The 17,761-nt window shown below is 36.8% G+C and overlaps 1 protein-coding gene across 2 annotated transcripts in view; it reads left to right on the top strand.

The window, feature by feature from the left end:
* The window catches only part of kdrl (kinase insert domain receptor like), a 62,058-nt gene that overhangs the window by 23,566 nt on the left and 20,731 nt on the right, over positions 1-17,761 (top strand). The window contains exons 12-24 of one of the 2 annotated variants that reach the window (XM_008420783.2): positions 3,205-3,313; positions 4,211-4,501; positions 5,190-5,336; positions 5,539-5,667; positions 7,785-7,891; positions 8,813-8,942; positions 11,213-11,317; positions 12,698-12,811; positions 13,299-13,387; positions 14,344-14,497; positions 15,066-15,163; positions 16,467-16,589; positions 16,800-16,911. In XM_008420783.2, coding sequence (XP_008419005.1) covers positions 3,205-3,313; positions 4,211-4,501; positions 5,190-5,336; positions 5,539-5,667; positions 7,785-7,891; positions 8,813-8,942; positions 11,213-11,317; positions 12,698-12,811; positions 13,299-13,387; positions 14,344-14,497; positions 15,066-15,163; positions 16,467-16,589; positions 16,800-16,911 — 1,708 coding nt within the window. The remainder of the gene's footprint in view (positions 1-3,204; positions 3,314-4,210; positions 4,502-5,189; positions 5,337-5,538; positions 5,668-7,784; positions 7,892-8,812; positions 8,943-11,212; positions 11,318-12,697; positions 12,812-13,298; positions 13,388-14,343; positions 14,498-15,065; positions 15,164-16,466; positions 16,590-16,799; positions 16,912-17,761) is intronic. The other variant, XM_008420784.2, reaches the window with a different exon arrangement.

Below are 17,761 nucleotides of genomic sequence, written 5' to 3'. Positions count from 1 at the left end.
TACTTAGGCTGCTTTATTGCTATAGGCATAAGGAAGCCTCAGCCAACTTAAACACAAAATTTCAACACCCAGTGACAGTTTGAGAGAGAGAAAAATATCTTCAGACCATAAAAATGCAGCAGAGAAAATACTTGCACTGCTTCTAACATCTGACTGACATCTGAATGACTTTTCGCTGAGTTCAAACACAAATGCACAGAGCTGGTGCGCAAGTCCATCTGATTCAAATGAAGTCTGCACGCATTCAGTCCTACTGCGTGTGAGAAACGCTCTGAAACACGTGTGTGTTTCATTTATTTGGGATTTGGTTGTGCGTTAAACACAGAGGTGTAGATCCGTGCATTTGACCTCTAAATGACGACGCCTGAGGCTAGCAGTCAGCTAACCTCATTGCAAAAACACAAAATCTCACCAAGTATTTTTGGTCTAGTTTCTAGTAACAATACCTTATTGCACTTGAAATAATACTTCAGCAAGATACTGGTGCTTCTTCTTTAAGTCAATAATTGCTTAATATAAATGAAAAAGTACAAATTCCACTAGTGAAATGCTGGTTTTACTGCTGCATGCGCTGTACAATGGCTGCTGGAAAAGACAAGTATTTTGTTGTTGACTTAACATCCAGAAACCTCTTGCTGCTTCCTTGTTTTAAAGGTGGATTAACTTGAACATCAAATTCCACCTGCTGCCCTGAAAGTGAAATTTAAGTCAACAAGAAAATTGTGCTCAGAAATTAACGTCCATGAAGTTGATTTAACAACAAGATACAAGTTGTCTAAACATTGTTTTCAAATTCTGATAACATTAATTATTAATCAATTAATCATTCATCTTGAATTGTGAGTTTTCACTTAATTCTGCAATTTAAACCAAATAATTATTTTACTTTCTGCAAGAAAAAAAAACTGCCTTCACCCAGTTAAAGAGCCACATTTCTATTATGAACGGGGCATTATCCTCAAGCATTAAAATAAACATTTTCCATAATAAAACACAAGAGTCAGATTGATGTAACGCACTTCCATCTCAGGATACAGAAACATGCCGCTAAGCATTCTGGGAAATAGTTCCCACTCCTATCTTTTTCTTCTTTCCTAAAAACTTTAGTTTATTCAACTCTTGCAGGTTTGACAAAAGTTAGCACAACTTACCACTGTAAGTTTATCTTTCACAAACTCACATATTAAGGTTGAAAATCTTAAAATCAAAATTTATTTGGCTTAAAGAGTAAAGGATAGTAGACACAACTGAATGCAGCTTAAATGTTTTACAGTGCAGTTCTGCTTTTCAAAGATGTATGATTGTGTAATTAATTTAATTCTGGAACTCAAAATAAGCAGAACCGATCAGACTGAAACCTCATCATCTAAGAAGGATTTTGTTAAAAAAAATAAAAAGTATAATGAACATGTTTTGTTTAGCCCATAAACCAATCCAGCCAGTTCAAGGAAGAATAATAGGTCACCTTTAATTAACTGTAAATTTATCAAATGCACAGTGCCTCAGTTCTAATATTTCCTTGACATAAATGGGGCGGCATAACTAATTTACACATGCTTGTGGCCAGTCGCTGGTATTTTATGAGGGTTAGCACTGAGGGTCAATGATAACAAGCCGCGGTTTAAAGGGAGAGGGATTTGTTGGCAGCAAATTCCTCTCTGTCAGCCCACATAAATCGTGCTGGCCTGTGAATAAGAACACAGTCGGGGCCGGGCCTCGGAGCGGCCCAGTGGAGAGGCGAAGCTCGCCCAACTCACAGTATGAGGGAAGACGTTGGCCTGGTGGGTAGGAGGGGGGGGAGGCATGCGGGTCACAGTGCGTCTGGTCAGGTCACCTCTGAGGAGTGTGAATGTTTTCAATCTCAGGTTGCATCATGGAGGGTAACATAATACGATAAGACTTCTCCGCCATGTTTTTACAGATGACATATCAGCATGGATTGGCCGACAACTTTAATCTTTCGGTGCTGCCCGGACGTTTTAAGGGGCTGAAACGGGTTAATTTAGTCTGAGAGCGAACACAATGGCAGTCCAGGAAGTTATGACCCAGCATACACCAGACAATCCTCCTCATTGTAGCTCAGTGCATGCCAAAGAAAACAGATGTTCCCAAAAATGTTAAACAGAACCACCGCCATCTGGCTCTCATCCAAGCTGCAGTTATTATTTTGTCTATCTACGCCATTAAAATGTTGTATTTTTTATAAATTGAGTATGTCATTAGTGCTGCTTTCCAGGAAATACACACTGTGGCCCAGCTCTCGGCCTTTAGCAAAGGCTTGAGGGTGACTCAGTGGGCTTTAAAAATCCAGATGTATCCGTTCATTAACATCAGGACTCTGTACGTAGAAGTACAACACACTGAAATAGTCGTTTGCAGGTAAGTAGGGATTGGACGGCGTTTAGGTAAATGTTCAAAGTAAAATGAAAATCCAGAAATCTTCTCTGGAAATGTGTGGAAATTAGAAATGAAAAATCTGTGTTGATTTTGAGATTAAATCTCACAGAAACTGGTTGGAGATTTGATGATCTCCCTGTGGATTGGTGGATCCTCTCTGGGTACTCCGGCTTCCTCTCACCGTCCTAAAACATGTCAGGTTAACTGGTTGATCTAAAGTGTCCTGATTTAAACTTACACGGATTCTAGTTTGTGATATCACATTAATGGCTAAATACAAAACCACATCGCATTTTTCAGATTTTTATTTGTATCACGTATCATTTTTCTTCCATTATAGTTAGTTAGATTCCTGGTATGTATACAAAATCACACAAAATTTTGCCTTTTCCTTTCTTTAAATAAAGAACAACGTGTAAAAAGTAAGACACATCAAAGAAAGGGGGCTGGATTAAATACATTTATACTTTAATATTTAGATAACTGCACAAATTATTATCTAAATATATATTATGGTATTTGAATTGTGAATGTGAACATGTTTGACAAAAATAAGTGAACTAAATTGAACAGAAATAAAGTGAAACAAAAGAATTTAAATTGAACTGAACTAAAGTAGAGTGAATTGAACTAAAGTAAACTGAAGTGAGTAAAGTAAATAAAAGTGAACTAAACATTGTAGTTGGTGAATAATTTGCTACATGACGACTTGTAGCTTTCTTGGTGACAGAAGCGTAAAAGAGAATATTCCTTATAATTCTGATAATCTGTTTAATCATTGATTTTAATCTGAATCATCTCTCGTAGACTGTGAGCACCCTGGTAATCAGAGACGCTCGTGTGTCTGGACTTTACTTCTGCGAAGCCCAGAACAAACTCGACACTTTCCGCATGACTCTCCCATTCTACGTTGATGGTAAGTGTCGCTCAAAGAAATGCTGGATTATTTCAAATGATCTGCAGTGCTCGCTTTAATGAACTGCAAGAGCGGGAAAGGAATGCACAGATTGTGTTGTGCAATAAAGAGACCAGAGGGGGGCATTAATTGAAAACATCTTCCACTGTAGCTGAACGGCCCGAAAGGGGGAAGAGAGGCGAACGTGTCCTGAGCCATATGGGGCGCTGTAATGGCACGCGTTTAAAAACAACTATGAATAACTGCATTCCTGCTCCGGTGCCAGCAGGTCATTCCTCTTTCTCTCTCAGCCTGTGTGCACGAGTGAGAATTTACTTTTCATGTGCATCTGAGCGTTTCCAAATGTTCCCCAAAAGGTTGTCTGTTGAGACGGTTATGTAATAATAGCAGGAATGACGTGTTGGAATAAAGAAAAACACTTTTTTTTGTATTTTAATAAAACCTGAGCAAATCACTTCTCCTTATGAGCAGAAAAACCTTTTAAAAATTGAACAACTTGCAGGTTTATTCGATTCCCAGGAGGCACCCGGCTCTCCTCCAAGGGTGAGGAAGATGGAGAAATAAAAGAGAAGAGGACAATTGTAATAACATCTGTCTTCAGAGAACAGAGAATGCTTTCCAACAACACTGAATAAACAAGCAGTCTGGTTCCCGTGGGTCACATAGTCATTCTCGCTCCAGTTGGAGCGCAGAAGTGCCGTCAGGCACGCTGTCCACCAACATGCTTCCAATTAATGGTGATTAAACAGGAAACAACTTCAAATTTGACATCCCTTCTCTTCTGACAAGCGGTTTATGGTTTAAAGAGCACGACTAGTGCATAATAATGCTGACGGCTGGGCACGTTTGTAGCTGGGGAAGATTTATGGAGATGATGCAAAGTTTTCTTCTGTTTAGATGAACTGGAGGAAGTCGCCATCGAACCTCGAACAGCCATAGAGGGAGACGACGTCACCCTGACCTGTAGGGCGACCCGTTACCTCTACACAGGCCTAGAGTGGCTGGACTCCAGGAATAAAACAATCACCACCGAGGTATCCAACCTCCTGGTGGACCGATACTCCATTTCCATATCTCTCAATGTGCGCAATGTGTCTGAAAGCAGCACCGCAGGGTACCAGTGCCACGCACATAAGCTGCAGAAACCGAAAAAGTCCAAAGTCAAGATGGTCGCCTTGGAGTTGAAAGGTTAGAAACGACATTTCCATCATGTCTAATAAAGTACCACAAGACAGGATCTTAATTTGAATCAAAATAGTTAATGTGTCAATAATTACATATATAAAGTAAAAATACATGAAATGTACTACTGAATGTTTAAATTATATTTATTTTATGGTTCCTATGCCAAGAAATAATTAAAACTTTCACTACAGCTCATTAAGTAAACGTTAGCATCTGATTGGTCGACCTGAACAGCATGTCAGCTTCATTCCAATCGTATTTCAGGAGTAGTGATAGTCCCGCCCACTACGTATGAGTATGTATAAAATTAAATCAGGATGTGTTGCAACAGGACAGTGTAATAATTAAATAGTGCAATTGGTGCACTTGCTTTTTGTGAATCAAATAAACATTTATTTAACCTATGCATTATGCTCATGCATATTGCTTTTCACTATTTGTGTGAAACTTTATATCTGCTACTCCAAATTTCCCTTTTGCCGGACTCCAATAAAGACTGTTACTATTTCTAAATTTGTTTATTTTAATTGACTATTGCCGCATTTAACTAATCAATGACAGACTCATTTATTCCAACAATTTGTGGCACTTTTGGACTTCCATACTATTGCTTACTCCAGCACAGGTTGTTGCAATGTTTTCTCTAAATTAATTGCAGCTCTAATTCAGTTTTCTGCTCATTTTGATGCAGAGAGGCAGCGGCCATTGCTCAGCCAGAATCTGACCAATCTGGACGTGAACAGCAGCAGGACTCTGGTCTTGGACTGCTTTGCTTCGGGGGTTCCTCGTCCGCTGATCCGGTGGTACAAAAATGGTGTCGAAGTGGAAGAGAGTCCTGGTATGTTTCAGAATAACGCCACATAACATGATATGATGCTAATTTTATTCAATTGTTTAACTATAAAGCATCAATGTATGCAAATTTTGTTGGTGCTGTTATTTGTGAGATGCAGAAATCATCTCATCTGCGCATCCTGAGTGTAGGGAATCGCGCTTTTCATATTGAAATACCACAATCAGCTCAAAGCTTTGTGTTGCAGGTGTATCACTGAGAGAAAACGGGACCCTCATCATCGAAAGGGTGAAAAAAGATGACGAGGGCCGGTACGAGTGTGTGGCCCAAAACGCTGAGGGATTCGCCAAAACAAGCGCCGTCATCACTGTGCTGGGTGAGTCCGTCTCTCTGCAGAGAGAGGAGAAAAACATCAGCTCAGTAGATCAGATCAAACAGACCAATTAGTCCAAGCAGCAAGGCCGGAGCCTTTTTCTTTTCTTTTTTTATCTCCACATCCCAAGGTATCAAAGAGACCATTCTGGCCCCCTGTTTTCTTTTCATCACTGCAAATAGCTTTGGCCTGACTTTAGTGAGGAAAAATGGCCCCTGACGGAAAACTGGCAGCTGCCAGGAATGCCAAGTGAATTCCTTCATGGGTTTTATGATCAAGGTTTTGGCTGTGAGCGTTTCTCCTGAGGACATAACCTCTGTGGAGTGTCAAGAGTGTCACTAATGACTCTTAAAGGTTTGGCGGCTGCAGTGTGTTTTACAATATGGCGCAAATTTTGATCAGCGAGAAATCCTAAAAGTTGATGAGTTTAAATATCTGGGTGTCATTTTGGATTCTCATCTCAACTTTGAGGAATTTAAGAGAAACCTAAACTGTTTTTACCTTATAAGATCATTTTCATGTGAAAAAGTTTCCTTTTTTTTAAATTGACTTTTAACTGTCTTGTCATGGAGTTGGTGAGCAGAATGATTTTAAGAAAGGAGTTAACGGAGATGAAACATACAGTTCTGGAAAACATTAAGAGACCATAAAATGATCAGTTTCTCTGATTTTACTTTTTATAGGTTTAAGTTTGAGTAAAATGAACATTGTTATTTTATTCTATGAACTACTGACAACATGTCTCTGGAAATCCAAGCCAAAATTTAGTATTTATTGGCAGAAACTGAGAAATGGTTAAAATAATGAAAAAGATTTAGTGCTTTCAGGCTTCAAATAATGCAAAGAAAACAACAACACTAATGTTTTAACTCAAGAAGAGTTCAGAAATCAATATTTGGTGGAATAAAAACAAAGCAAAATACTCAATACATGAGAATCTGATCAAAGCATGCAGCCAGATCTACAATGGAAAGGTCTATAAATCAAAGCATTTTTATCTGCTAAAATGGCCCAGTCAAAGTTCATACATAAATCCGGTTAAGAATTGGTCTTAAAGCTGCAGTATGTAACCTTTACATAAAAATATGTTTTATGGATATTTGTTAAAACTGTCACAGTGGTGTGACAGTGTCATAATCCTCCTTGATAATCAATCATAGCCAGGAGGAGGGTCTTAGCGCTGTAAATCAGTGTTGTGAACGTGCTGCTAAATGTGCTGATGACGGAGATATAACTCACCAATACAGGAAAATCATTTATCCACCGTTATTGATGCTCAAGCTAATGCTGCTGAAGCAGTATCGTAGCACAGAGCTTGATTGACAGCGCTAAGACCCGCCTCCTGGCTCTGATTGATTGTTTCTAGTTAGCACTGGAAGAAGGCGCAGGAGCTTGATTTTTTTTTCAGTTTATTTGTCTCATATTATACTATCACACTATAGTGACAGTTTCAACAAATATTTAAAACATATTTTTTCTTATAAAAGTTACTGCAGCTTTAAGATTTTAAGATGGATCCCATTCATCCAATTTTGTAAAGATCGTCTTTAGACATTTCAGTCCGTAGATGAGCATCCTATTTCACAATTATATGCTACTTTGACCCAGATAAACACATCCCATTATGTGGTTGCATTGTGAACAAAATGTGGAAATGAGTAATTTTCCACAACACTGCAACTGATTAAGCCATTCAGCCTTTCTTTAATCAAGATTTATAGTTGTCCTTTCTGTGTGAATGTTAGTCGGAGACTGGAAAATAAACGGTTAGTGATTGCACGAATTACTTCAAAAACAATGTTTGAAGGAAAAATCCTTGGGAGAAATGCGGTGTGTTTGTTCCACAAAAAAATTTGATTCCACCTCTTTTTTTTCTGTGCATCCACAGGAAAAAGTCAAGGAAGTTAACAAGTAAACAAAACAGAGAAAGAATGTCTTGACATAAAAGCCTTGGTGACTTCAGGCAACAACTGCGATTTTTATTTGTAAATTTGCAACAGACGGTTTGGGTTTTGATGGTAAATTCTCCAAATGCTTCTTGCTAACAATCGAATTGAAAAGCGTGCACCGATTTCACAGCAAAGCATCCAGGCAGCTGACGACAGCTCTTCTCTTTCCAGGAGATGAAAGCAAGTCAAACATTGAGGTCATAATTTTGGTGTCCACTGGAGCCGCTGCCACGTTCCTCTGGATTATGCTCATCCTGTTCATCCGAAAGCTGAGAAAGGTAAGAGCGCTGCAGCTTTAATTCTGTGGATTTTTCCTCCAAGTGGAAACCAGTTTGGTTCACTGACATCACTAACCCATGCTGGTTGTGACGCAGTTTAACACTGAATGATACATTTAGCTGGATTTCTAAGTGTTTAGGTCCAGCTGAGTCATGTGGAAACAACATCTCAGCCTTTTCTTCTGCCTTATTGCTCAAAATGAAACCTAAGATGTAAGAAACTATTAACTAAGAACTTATTTCAGTGCTGAGCACAGCACTAAACAGAAATAAAACTAAAGTAGTTGGGCCTAAAGAGGAACAATTAATGTTCAACACTCATCATCAGCAGTTATAGTTACACTGTAAAACATCTGAGTCGTCATTTAGTTGTGTCTACTGTCTTCTACTCAAGTCAAATGAATTTAGTCAGTTTTAGGTTTTGAACCTAAATGTGAGTTTGTGAAAGATAAACTTACAGTAGCGAGTTGGGTTAACTTTTTATTAACTTTGTCAAACCTCCCAGAGTTGAATAAACTAGAGTTTGTAGGTTAGCACTTAAAAAAATCGAATGAAGAAAAATACAGGAGTGGGAGCTATTTCCCAGAATGCTTAGCGGCGTGTTTTTGTCTCCTGAGATGGACGTGCGTTACATTGATCTGACTCTTGTGTTTTATTAAGGCAAATGATTATTTTAAAGCGGATAATGTTCCATTAACACTAAATGTTTTTGAGTTGAATTCATTGTGATATTTAGTAAAATTCATTATCAGATCAGAAATTTTGTTCCTGCAATTTGAAACAATAATTTAAATTATTCAAAGGTAAAATAAGTAGTTACTTTAAAGTGAAGTGTCTTCTTGCTCAAATGTTTTATTCAACTAAACTAGATAATAACAAAAACTATAGATAATAATTGTGATTCTTCTGTTTCCTTTTCAGCAGCCGGCGCACTATAAGATGGGTCCGTCCATCATCATCGATCCTGATGAGTATCCTCTCGATGAGCAGAACGATCTTCTTCAGTACGACAGCAGCAAGTGGGAGTTTCCTCGTGACCGCCTGCGTCTCGGTAAGCTGCAGTAACAAAAAACAAATACTCAGAAAATTCAATATTTCAACAAAAATATAACCTTAACACACGCTCAGATTTGATTTTGCATCGTAGTTGATACATAATGCGTTTATTATCATTTTTCCCAACCAAAAGAATACTGACTATGTGTCACTGATCCACAAAATATGCTAAAATAAACTTCAAAAGGTTTTTCAGTTGTGAACATGATTGAAAGAAACAGGCTTATAAGTTTTAGTCAGAACATTTACACTATTAGAGCCATTAAAGTCACTAAAGGGACAATTGGGACATGTGAGTCACTGCAATGTTTAACGTCGGGTCAGTTTTTACTTGACAATCCAGATACGTCTGTAATGGTGCAATGTGAGATCCCGAGGTGTGAGCAACCCAAACACTGAGCTGAGCAGAGGGTAGAGCTGTGACTCACTCGTCCTAATCGCCTTAACAGACCAATTAGTGTCATGACTGCAACTCATAATCCTGCTTCTGGCAACCATGTTGAAAACGAAAAACGTCTTTTGGATGAAAGGTGAAAAATCCTCAAGAAACATTAGAAGAAGTCCAGTCCCCCTCTGCTTTATTGCTCAAGAGTCTCAGTTTTCCACTAGAGTGTAGTATTCAAGTGTAGGATTCAATTTGGAGGCTTTTTGAAAAAAGTCTCGAAAATCACGTGTCATTTGCCAATTTTTAGAGTTTAACTGCATGTACATGCTCTGAAATATTTCCACACCTTTGTTTAAAATGGAAAGATTTGTCCCCTTATTGTGACACCTGTCCTGTACAATTCATATAAAAAACAAACACATTTATAACAAGAAATCATTTAGCATTCTTTATTTTACACCAGCCATCAATTATTTGAGCCTTTGCATTGCCTGGGTAGAGTCAGAGTTTGTAGAAAAGTGACAAATAATCAACAGGATCTGATTGTATGAAGTTTCAGTCAAGAGAAGAGTATAAAAATGTTTATTTGTTTTGACTTATTGATTCTTTCCAGACATGTCACAGCCATTGCGTCGAACATTTGCACATTAACACTAGTATGAATGTTTGTTGGGATGTGGAGGCACCTGTCCTCATAATCTGATCGGTCTGGGGAAACTCTGCACACATTAACAACTCAAGATGTTAGATGTTGGTCGACTCCTACCAAAGAAAACTGGAGGATAACATTGAATCTAAAGGTGTTTGAACAAAGTCTGCACTGCAAAAACACAAAATCAGATTTAAGTATTATTGTCTGGATTTTAGTGCACAGATGAATAAGACAAAATTAACTTACAAGTAACTTTTGTAACTTTTCAACAAGCTTGTTTTAAGTCAGTAATTTCTTAATATCGATTTAAAAAGGTACCAATTCTGCAGGCAGATTTGTTTCACTTATAACAAAACATTTTTCCCATCTCATAAGTGTAAAAAATGTTTTTTGTTTTCTTTTTCTTTTTGTTTTGGCCTGGCATTTGAGCTGACAGTTTTAGCCAACGGGGGAAAAAAAATTGGACACCCCTGTCTGTAGATTTCCAAGTAGTTTTGTCTAGTTTTTAGTGCAAATATCTTAGTATACTTTAAATAAGACAAAAGTAACTTATAAGTAACTGTTCAGCAAAATATATACAATTGCTTAAGTCAATAATTCCTTAATATTGATGAAAAAGTGCAGTGGCAGATTATTTCACTTATAGCATGGGTAGAATGTGTTATTATAAGTGAAATAATCTAATATCTTTACATCAACATTAAGGAATTATTGACTGAAAACAAACTCCTATTGTGCTGAAAAGTTACTACTTTGGTATTATTAAAAAATAATATCAAAAATACTTGGTAAGATTAGATTTTTCCACATTGTATGTTTACAGATGTGCATACTTAACAGAACCAAGTTATTCATCCAGTTTAGTTCTTTTACTTCTAACTGATTTATTTAGAATAAATTCTGTTAGTGTTTCTTCCTGATCTGTCAGGAAGAAACATTATGAGGGGTTAAGAGGTAATTGTGGAAGCTGTTCATCGTGAGTGCCACTAAGATAGATGGCAGAGATGTCGCATCGCTCTGCAGCTGCACAGTTGAGTCATCACTTAACACTGACCTGCACTGTCGCCCCGGCTTAAGTGGACCATAAATTCATCTCTAAACACTAGAATATCAAAGCCCCCGTATGTTTTCTGCAACCTTAACTTTTGTTTTTCTTTGTATGCTTGGTTATTTATCCCCAGGGAGTCTGATTTAAATCCTCTTCTGACATATTTGATTTCTTTATCAGGTAAAACTCTTGGCCACGGAGCTTTTGGAAAGGTCGTCGAGGCATCTGCTTTTGGGATTGACAAGCTCTCAACATGCAAGACTGTTGCAGTAAAAATGCTTAAAGGTGGGAATGAAACAGAGTAAAAACAAGCTATGACTAAAGAGAAAACTTGAAAAACATCAGTTCCTTGGGTTAAGAGACCAACCAAATGAATTTCTCTTCTAAAAAAAACTAAAAAAAACATGTGCAAATGGTGTTTGTGCGACTTAATAGTTCAAAGCAAAGAATTGGAGATGTGTTTGTTGCAGAGGGAGGCAGAGCTAAAGGCTAAGACCTCTAACCTTCCAGCTAATGTAGGGACTGAGTAAGAGTCCTTCACATCTGCAGATGAAGAAAAGTTCAAAAGTGCAAGAAATGAGAGCAAAATTATCAACAAATCTTCAAACTTTCTTATTCTATTGTTTTAAAACAATAGAATAAGAACTAAACCACAACACTGGTTTAGTTGTGGTTTAAAGTTTTATGAATGTTCTTTACTTTTTCAAATATTTCCAATGAGTTACATCTGCATCAAAGTTAAAAGGCATAAAACAGGCAGCTAAATTAAAAATGTTTTCAGTTTTATTAGAACCAAAAGACCAGAAAGTGAATATCAAACATCAACATTACGGCTCTCAGCTGCACTTATTGTCTGCTGTCTTATCTTTATGAATTGTGTCTGGGGATAAATCACAGACTCTGAGAGGAAAAGTGGACGCAGGTCAGATTTAATGGAAAGCAGCAGCTTTGTGACTTCAGACTGCATGGCTGCTTTTGTCTCATAAATCTGATGCTGGCCAAAGCAGCAGACTAAAAGTCTTCATTTGTATATTTCAAGACATTGTTATTGTTTAAATTTACCGCAATCAGATATGTAATCTAAGCACACATGCTTATCTTATTTTGTCTGGATTTATTTTTTTGAGTTGTGATTAGATATATTAAGAGCTGCTTTATAAATCCGGTATCCTTTATTTATTTTAGTTTTTTGGAAACATATGCAAACATATCTATTTGAGACTGTACAAAATCCATGAAACTATAGACAAATTTTATTTTCAAGCAGCTCTTAAGCGTTCAGAAACTTTTTTTTTTAAATCTTCATAAAGATACAGATTAAAGTAAACAAGCTGCAAACAGAAAGTGAAAAACAATGTTGGTAAAATTTGATAAATGAAGATTGAAAACTGTAACTTATAAATATAAAGCTGCTAAATTGCACTTAAAAATAATGAAAATCATAAAATTATTTAAAAACTGTTAGGGAAAATTGTTAAAAATAAAGTATTATATAGAAATAAAGAAATATAAATAGAAAAGCACCTTCTTCTCATTGTTGATACAGTGGAGGTTGTCTGTTTCTCTTCTAAAATATATTTTTAGGAAGGTTTTCAAGAGATTCATCAAAACAAAGTTTAAAAAAACCAGTGTAATGATATTTACTGAAATTGTCTGTTTCTGCAGGTGGCGCTACATCGAATGAGCGTAAAGCTCTGATGTCGGAGTTAAAGATCCTGATCCACATCGGCAACCACCTGAATGTGGTCAACCTGCTGGGAGCCTGCACCAAACCTGGAGGTGAGCTTCACCCTGCAAAATCACTAAATGTTACTAAGTGTTATTGGTCCAGTTTCTAGTGAAAATATCTCAGTACGTCTGAAATAAGACAAACTAACTTAAAAGTAACTTTTCATCAAGAAATAGGAGTTGGTTTTAAACAAATAATTCCTTAAAATTGATTAAAAGTACTGGTTCCACTTGCAGATCATTTCACTTATAACAAGGGAAAGATGTTTCATTATAAGTCAAATAATCTGCCAGTGGGTTTACTATTTTTTCATAAACATTAAGAAATTATTGACTCTAAACAAGCTCCTATTTCTTGCTGAAAAGTTGCTGTTAAGTTAGTTTTGCCTTATTTAAAGTGCAAACTAGATACTTGGTAAGATTCTCTTTTTTTGCAATGCAGAGGGTGTTTAGAGATGAGCAAACCTGTAACAAAATTCTAATCAGGTTGTAGATTAAAAATATCAGTATCAATAATCACAAAAACTGTGTTTAACAGGACATTTAATGATGATTGTGGAGTTCTGCAAATACGGAAACTTGTCCAACTATCTAAGAAGCAAAAGAGACGACTTCCTGGTGTACAAGGTGAGCTTTCTTCTTTCTCTTCATGCAAAAACACAAAATCTTACCAAAATCCTACAGGACATTTTCCCCAGGTTTTAAATTAAAATGTTTTGTTCCACTGGCAGATTATTTTACTTATAGTTAATACTTTTTCATCAATATTTTTGACTTAAAGCAAGCTACTGTTTCTTGCTGGAAGTTAGTTTTGTATTATTTCATGTGTACTAAGATATTTGCACTAGAAACTAGACCAAAATTATTCAGTAAGATATTGGATTTTTGCAGAATAGGACCATGTTTTCTCCAGGGAATATTTTTAATCGAAGAAAACATTGGAAATAAAATAAGGACTTCAACGTATTTTTACTCAAGTAAGAGTAAAAAGGTATTTGGTAAAAAAGTCAACTCAACTACTGAGTAACTGATCAAATGATCAAAATTTAAAAATTACATAATCAGATAATATAAAGTTAAATGGAAATATTGGAATCTTAAGGACCAAAATTACAATAATTTATATAAATAACATAAAATAACAAAAACTGGCTAAATAATTTTTTTCCAAATCAGTTTCTTTCAATAAAAAAACTGATTAAACTTTAACAAAAACTGCAGGTGTGTCTCTGTGTCTGGTGATTGTTTTGGTTAAAACGTGTTTATTCTTCATTCAGTGAGTAGAAAATCCAGAAAGTTTACTCAAGCAAGAGTAGAAATACTTCATAATAAAATCACTATAAAGTAAAAAATACTCCTAAAAGTACATATTTTTAAAAAAGCTACTCAAGTAAATGTAACTAGTTAAAATCCCAAAAAGTTACTTATAAGTTAGTTTTGTCTTATTTCAAGTGTAGTAAGATTTCTGTGCACTAGAAACCAAAAATACTTGGTAAGATTTTGTGCTTTTGCAGCGTGATCCTTTGATCTTAACATTAATCAGCTGCAGTGTTTAACTCTGTGCTTCGTCCTGATGCGGCCAGCGGCAGGACGGTAAGGTGGTGTCGGCGGGGTCCGGCTGCGAGCTGAGCGAGCTGATGAAGCGCCGCCTGGAGAGCGTGGCCAGCACCGGAAGCTCGGCCAGCTCCGGCTTTAACGAAGATAAGAGCTACTGCGACTCGGAGGAAGAGGAAGAAGGTAAAAGGGCCAAGCCCGTTTCTGGAACGAGAGCTCCCCGCAGATTGTTTTCAGGTCTGATGGGACATTTCCTCCCCCCGTTCGGCGGTACAATCGCTGCAGCAGGAGCCGCTGTCATCCCACTGAGTCTGGGGAGGCGTCTGTTTGTTTCCTGTCGGGCTCAGCATGCCGGCCTTTTTATTTCCGAAGTGTTATTTCAGATCTGATTAGCTGTTTACTCAGGTGGAGAGGTGGAAGGACTCCTGAGAAGCTGCTCAGCAGACGAGGCTCATTACCACACGTTTCACCTGACATCTTGTTAAAAAACACAAAAGAAGCTGTTTTGATCTCTCATCTGTTACGGATGTTTTAAAGAGGAGGAAACAGGACATCACTTTAAGTTGACTTGTTGTCTTTATATTTGTTCCTCCCACGGGAAGTTTTATCTTGTCTGATTTATCTGGCAGGTGTATGAGGCTGATCACACCGAATGCTTTGAAAAACAGTCGTAGATGAGGAGATTTAGCTGCTTTGGATGTTTGAAAAATCATCCTAGATGGAAAAACACTTTATGCTTTTCATTTTACAGAACCGGAGGATTTATACAAGAGAGTTCTGACGCTGGAGGATCTGATCTGCTACAGTTTTCAAGTTGCAAAAGGCATGGAGTTCTTGGCGTCACGCAAGGTACTCCCTTCTGCAGTCGCTTGTGCACAAGCATAAACGATTTGAGAACCAATTCTCGTTTAAAAACACGACATGGATTCATGTGATGATGAGAGTTTAATGGAGAATGTGAAAATGTTGAAAAGTGTGTTTTGCATGTTTTCAGACAGCAAACATACACAGTATTTTTGTCTAGTTTCTAGTGAAAATATCATAGTACATTTGAAATTGACAAAACTAACTTGGAAGAAACTTTTCAGCAATAAATAAGTCAATATTTCCTTAGTATTGATGCAAAAGTATTAGTTCCATTGGCAGATTACTTCACTTTTAACAAGTAAAATAATATTATTATTAATAATAAAAAATCATTGACTTAAAACAAACTCCTGTATCTTACTGAAAATATACTTGTAAGTTAGTTTTCTCTTATTTCAAGTAAACTAAAAATATTTGCACTATAAACTAGACTAAAAATGCTTGGTAAGATTTTGTGTTTTTGCAGTGTAAAAACTAAAATCTCCAAAAATGTTGTAACTTTTTTTTACCTACTCAACTAAGCATAAACTATTTTAATTAAACAAATAAAGTAATCAGATTGTTTTTTATCAATGGGATCATAGATGGGTTTTGCACATTTTCCTTGTTAAATAAAAACATTTAGTTTGCTCATTATTTTGGTCTTGATTGAAGAAAAGTGAAAACTATTTTGTCTGTTCCCTACAGCAGAAACAGGATCTGTGTCAGAAAACACTTCCTGTGTTTGGCTAAGTTTCATTAAGGTGTACGTTAGAGCATAACTCAATAAGTAGATGTAGGTCCTGTTTAACATGAAAATATGATGAAACTTTGTGTTCCCTCCAACATTTTTGTGAGCAGATTTTAATTGAAAAGTTTTGTCTTAATTTAATCAATTTGTGGTTGAATTGTGCTTGGAGGGGGCCACATAAAGTCAGTCCAGAGACCCCAAATGGCCCCCGTGCCTCACATTGAACACCCTTGGCCTACAGTGACCGTGCCATTGCTGCTTTGACCCACTTTCAGCTGTGTTTTCTGGATAATGTCTCCCCTGAGGTTTGTAAAGGATGCCAAGCTTGATCCCATTCATAGTTTTGGGGAGACCGGATGAAACTGATTAGAGAAAAATGCTATTGTTGTAAAACACCTCCAACAGAAGCAAAAACAAAAAATCCTGCAGCACTATTACTGATCTCTTGACCATATGTATATCCTGCCCCATTGTTTGCATGCCAGTTTGGGGAGCCTGTCATGCTTGAGTTCAAATAGTTTGAGTCTGAGCGAGTGTTTTTCTCTCTGTCATCAGTGCATTCATCGGGATTTGGCTGCTAGAAACATTTTACTGTCTGAGAACAATGTGGTGAAGATTTGTGACTTTGGGCTGGCCAGAGACATTTATAAGGACCCGGATTATGTGCGCAAAGGCGATGTAAGTTTATTTTTATTTCCGTTATTTACACAGCTGTCTGCATTTAACAGTTAGCTGCTGCAGATTTGGCAGAAAGAAACGACATCTTGAGCTCTGCTAACTGATTTCAGGGTAAAAACGTAGATGTTTATGTGTAGTTCCTGTGTGGATTGATAAGTTTGATATACAAATGGGAGAGAAAGATGAACTTGAATCAATCATTGGTTACAGGCTAGGCTGCCGCTGAAGTGGATGGCTCCTGAAGCCATATTTGATAAGATCTACACAACCCAGAGCGACGTTTGGTCCTTCGGTGTCCTGATGTGGGAGATCTTCTCTCTAGGTGAGTGTCACCAACCCATAATGCAGTGAGTATTATGTTAAATTATGATTAATTACAGTTTTAGGTTTAATTTTACAAGCCACATCCAGGCCTGATTACTAAGATTTAAAAAGATTAATCATGATTAATCTCTGTAATAATCATCAACAAATTTTTTTGACTGGACTATATTAGCATTTTATATCAGTCAATATCAATAATTATTGTTTTATTGTTTTTTTTTTAACTTTAAATACCTGATGTACTGCCAGACTGGTGACATGATCTTTCCAGTTTTATCCACGACGTTCACTTCACGCCGCTGTTTTTTATTTTTAAGTAGTTATGAGACACAGTGGCAAAACCTTAAACTGCTACTGTGCAAGTTACTCAGCAAATTGTTGCTAGGTAACCGCAAGTTACTCAGCAAGTTGTTGCTAGGTAACTGCAAGGTACTCAGCAAGTTGTTGCTAGGTAACCAAAAAGTGAGTGAGTTCACTGATTCCACCAACTTTGCTTAGCTAGCTAAAGCCTTTTTACTGCCTACGTCTCCCAGAATGCTGTGTGCTTCTGGATCAGAGTTCAATTAATATTCTATATATTGAATATTCTATCAGATATATTATCTATTGATATTGATCACATGAATATCATGATATTTATTGTTACTGATTTATTGTCCAGCCCTAATTAATGGAGTACACAGCCACAAAAAAGGCTATTTGCTGAATGAACAATATATTCAGAGCAGTAATTAATCAATCAATCAATCAATCAAATTTTATTTGTATAGCACATTTCAGCAGCAAGGCATTTCAAAGTGCTTTACATAATTAAAATAAAAACAGAAATAAACAGTGAGAAAGAGAGA

Source organism: Poecilia reticulata, linkage group LG10, assembly GCF_000633615.1.
Source record: "Poecilia reticulata strain Guanapo linkage group LG10, Guppy_female_1.0+MT, whole genome shotgun sequence".
Lineage (NCBI taxonomy): Eukaryota > Metazoa > Chordata > Actinopteri > Cyprinodontiformes > Poeciliidae > Poecilia > Poecilia reticulata.
The sequence above is the reverse complement of the archived record's forward strand: the minus strand, read 5'-3'. Positions and strand labels throughout refer to the sequence as shown.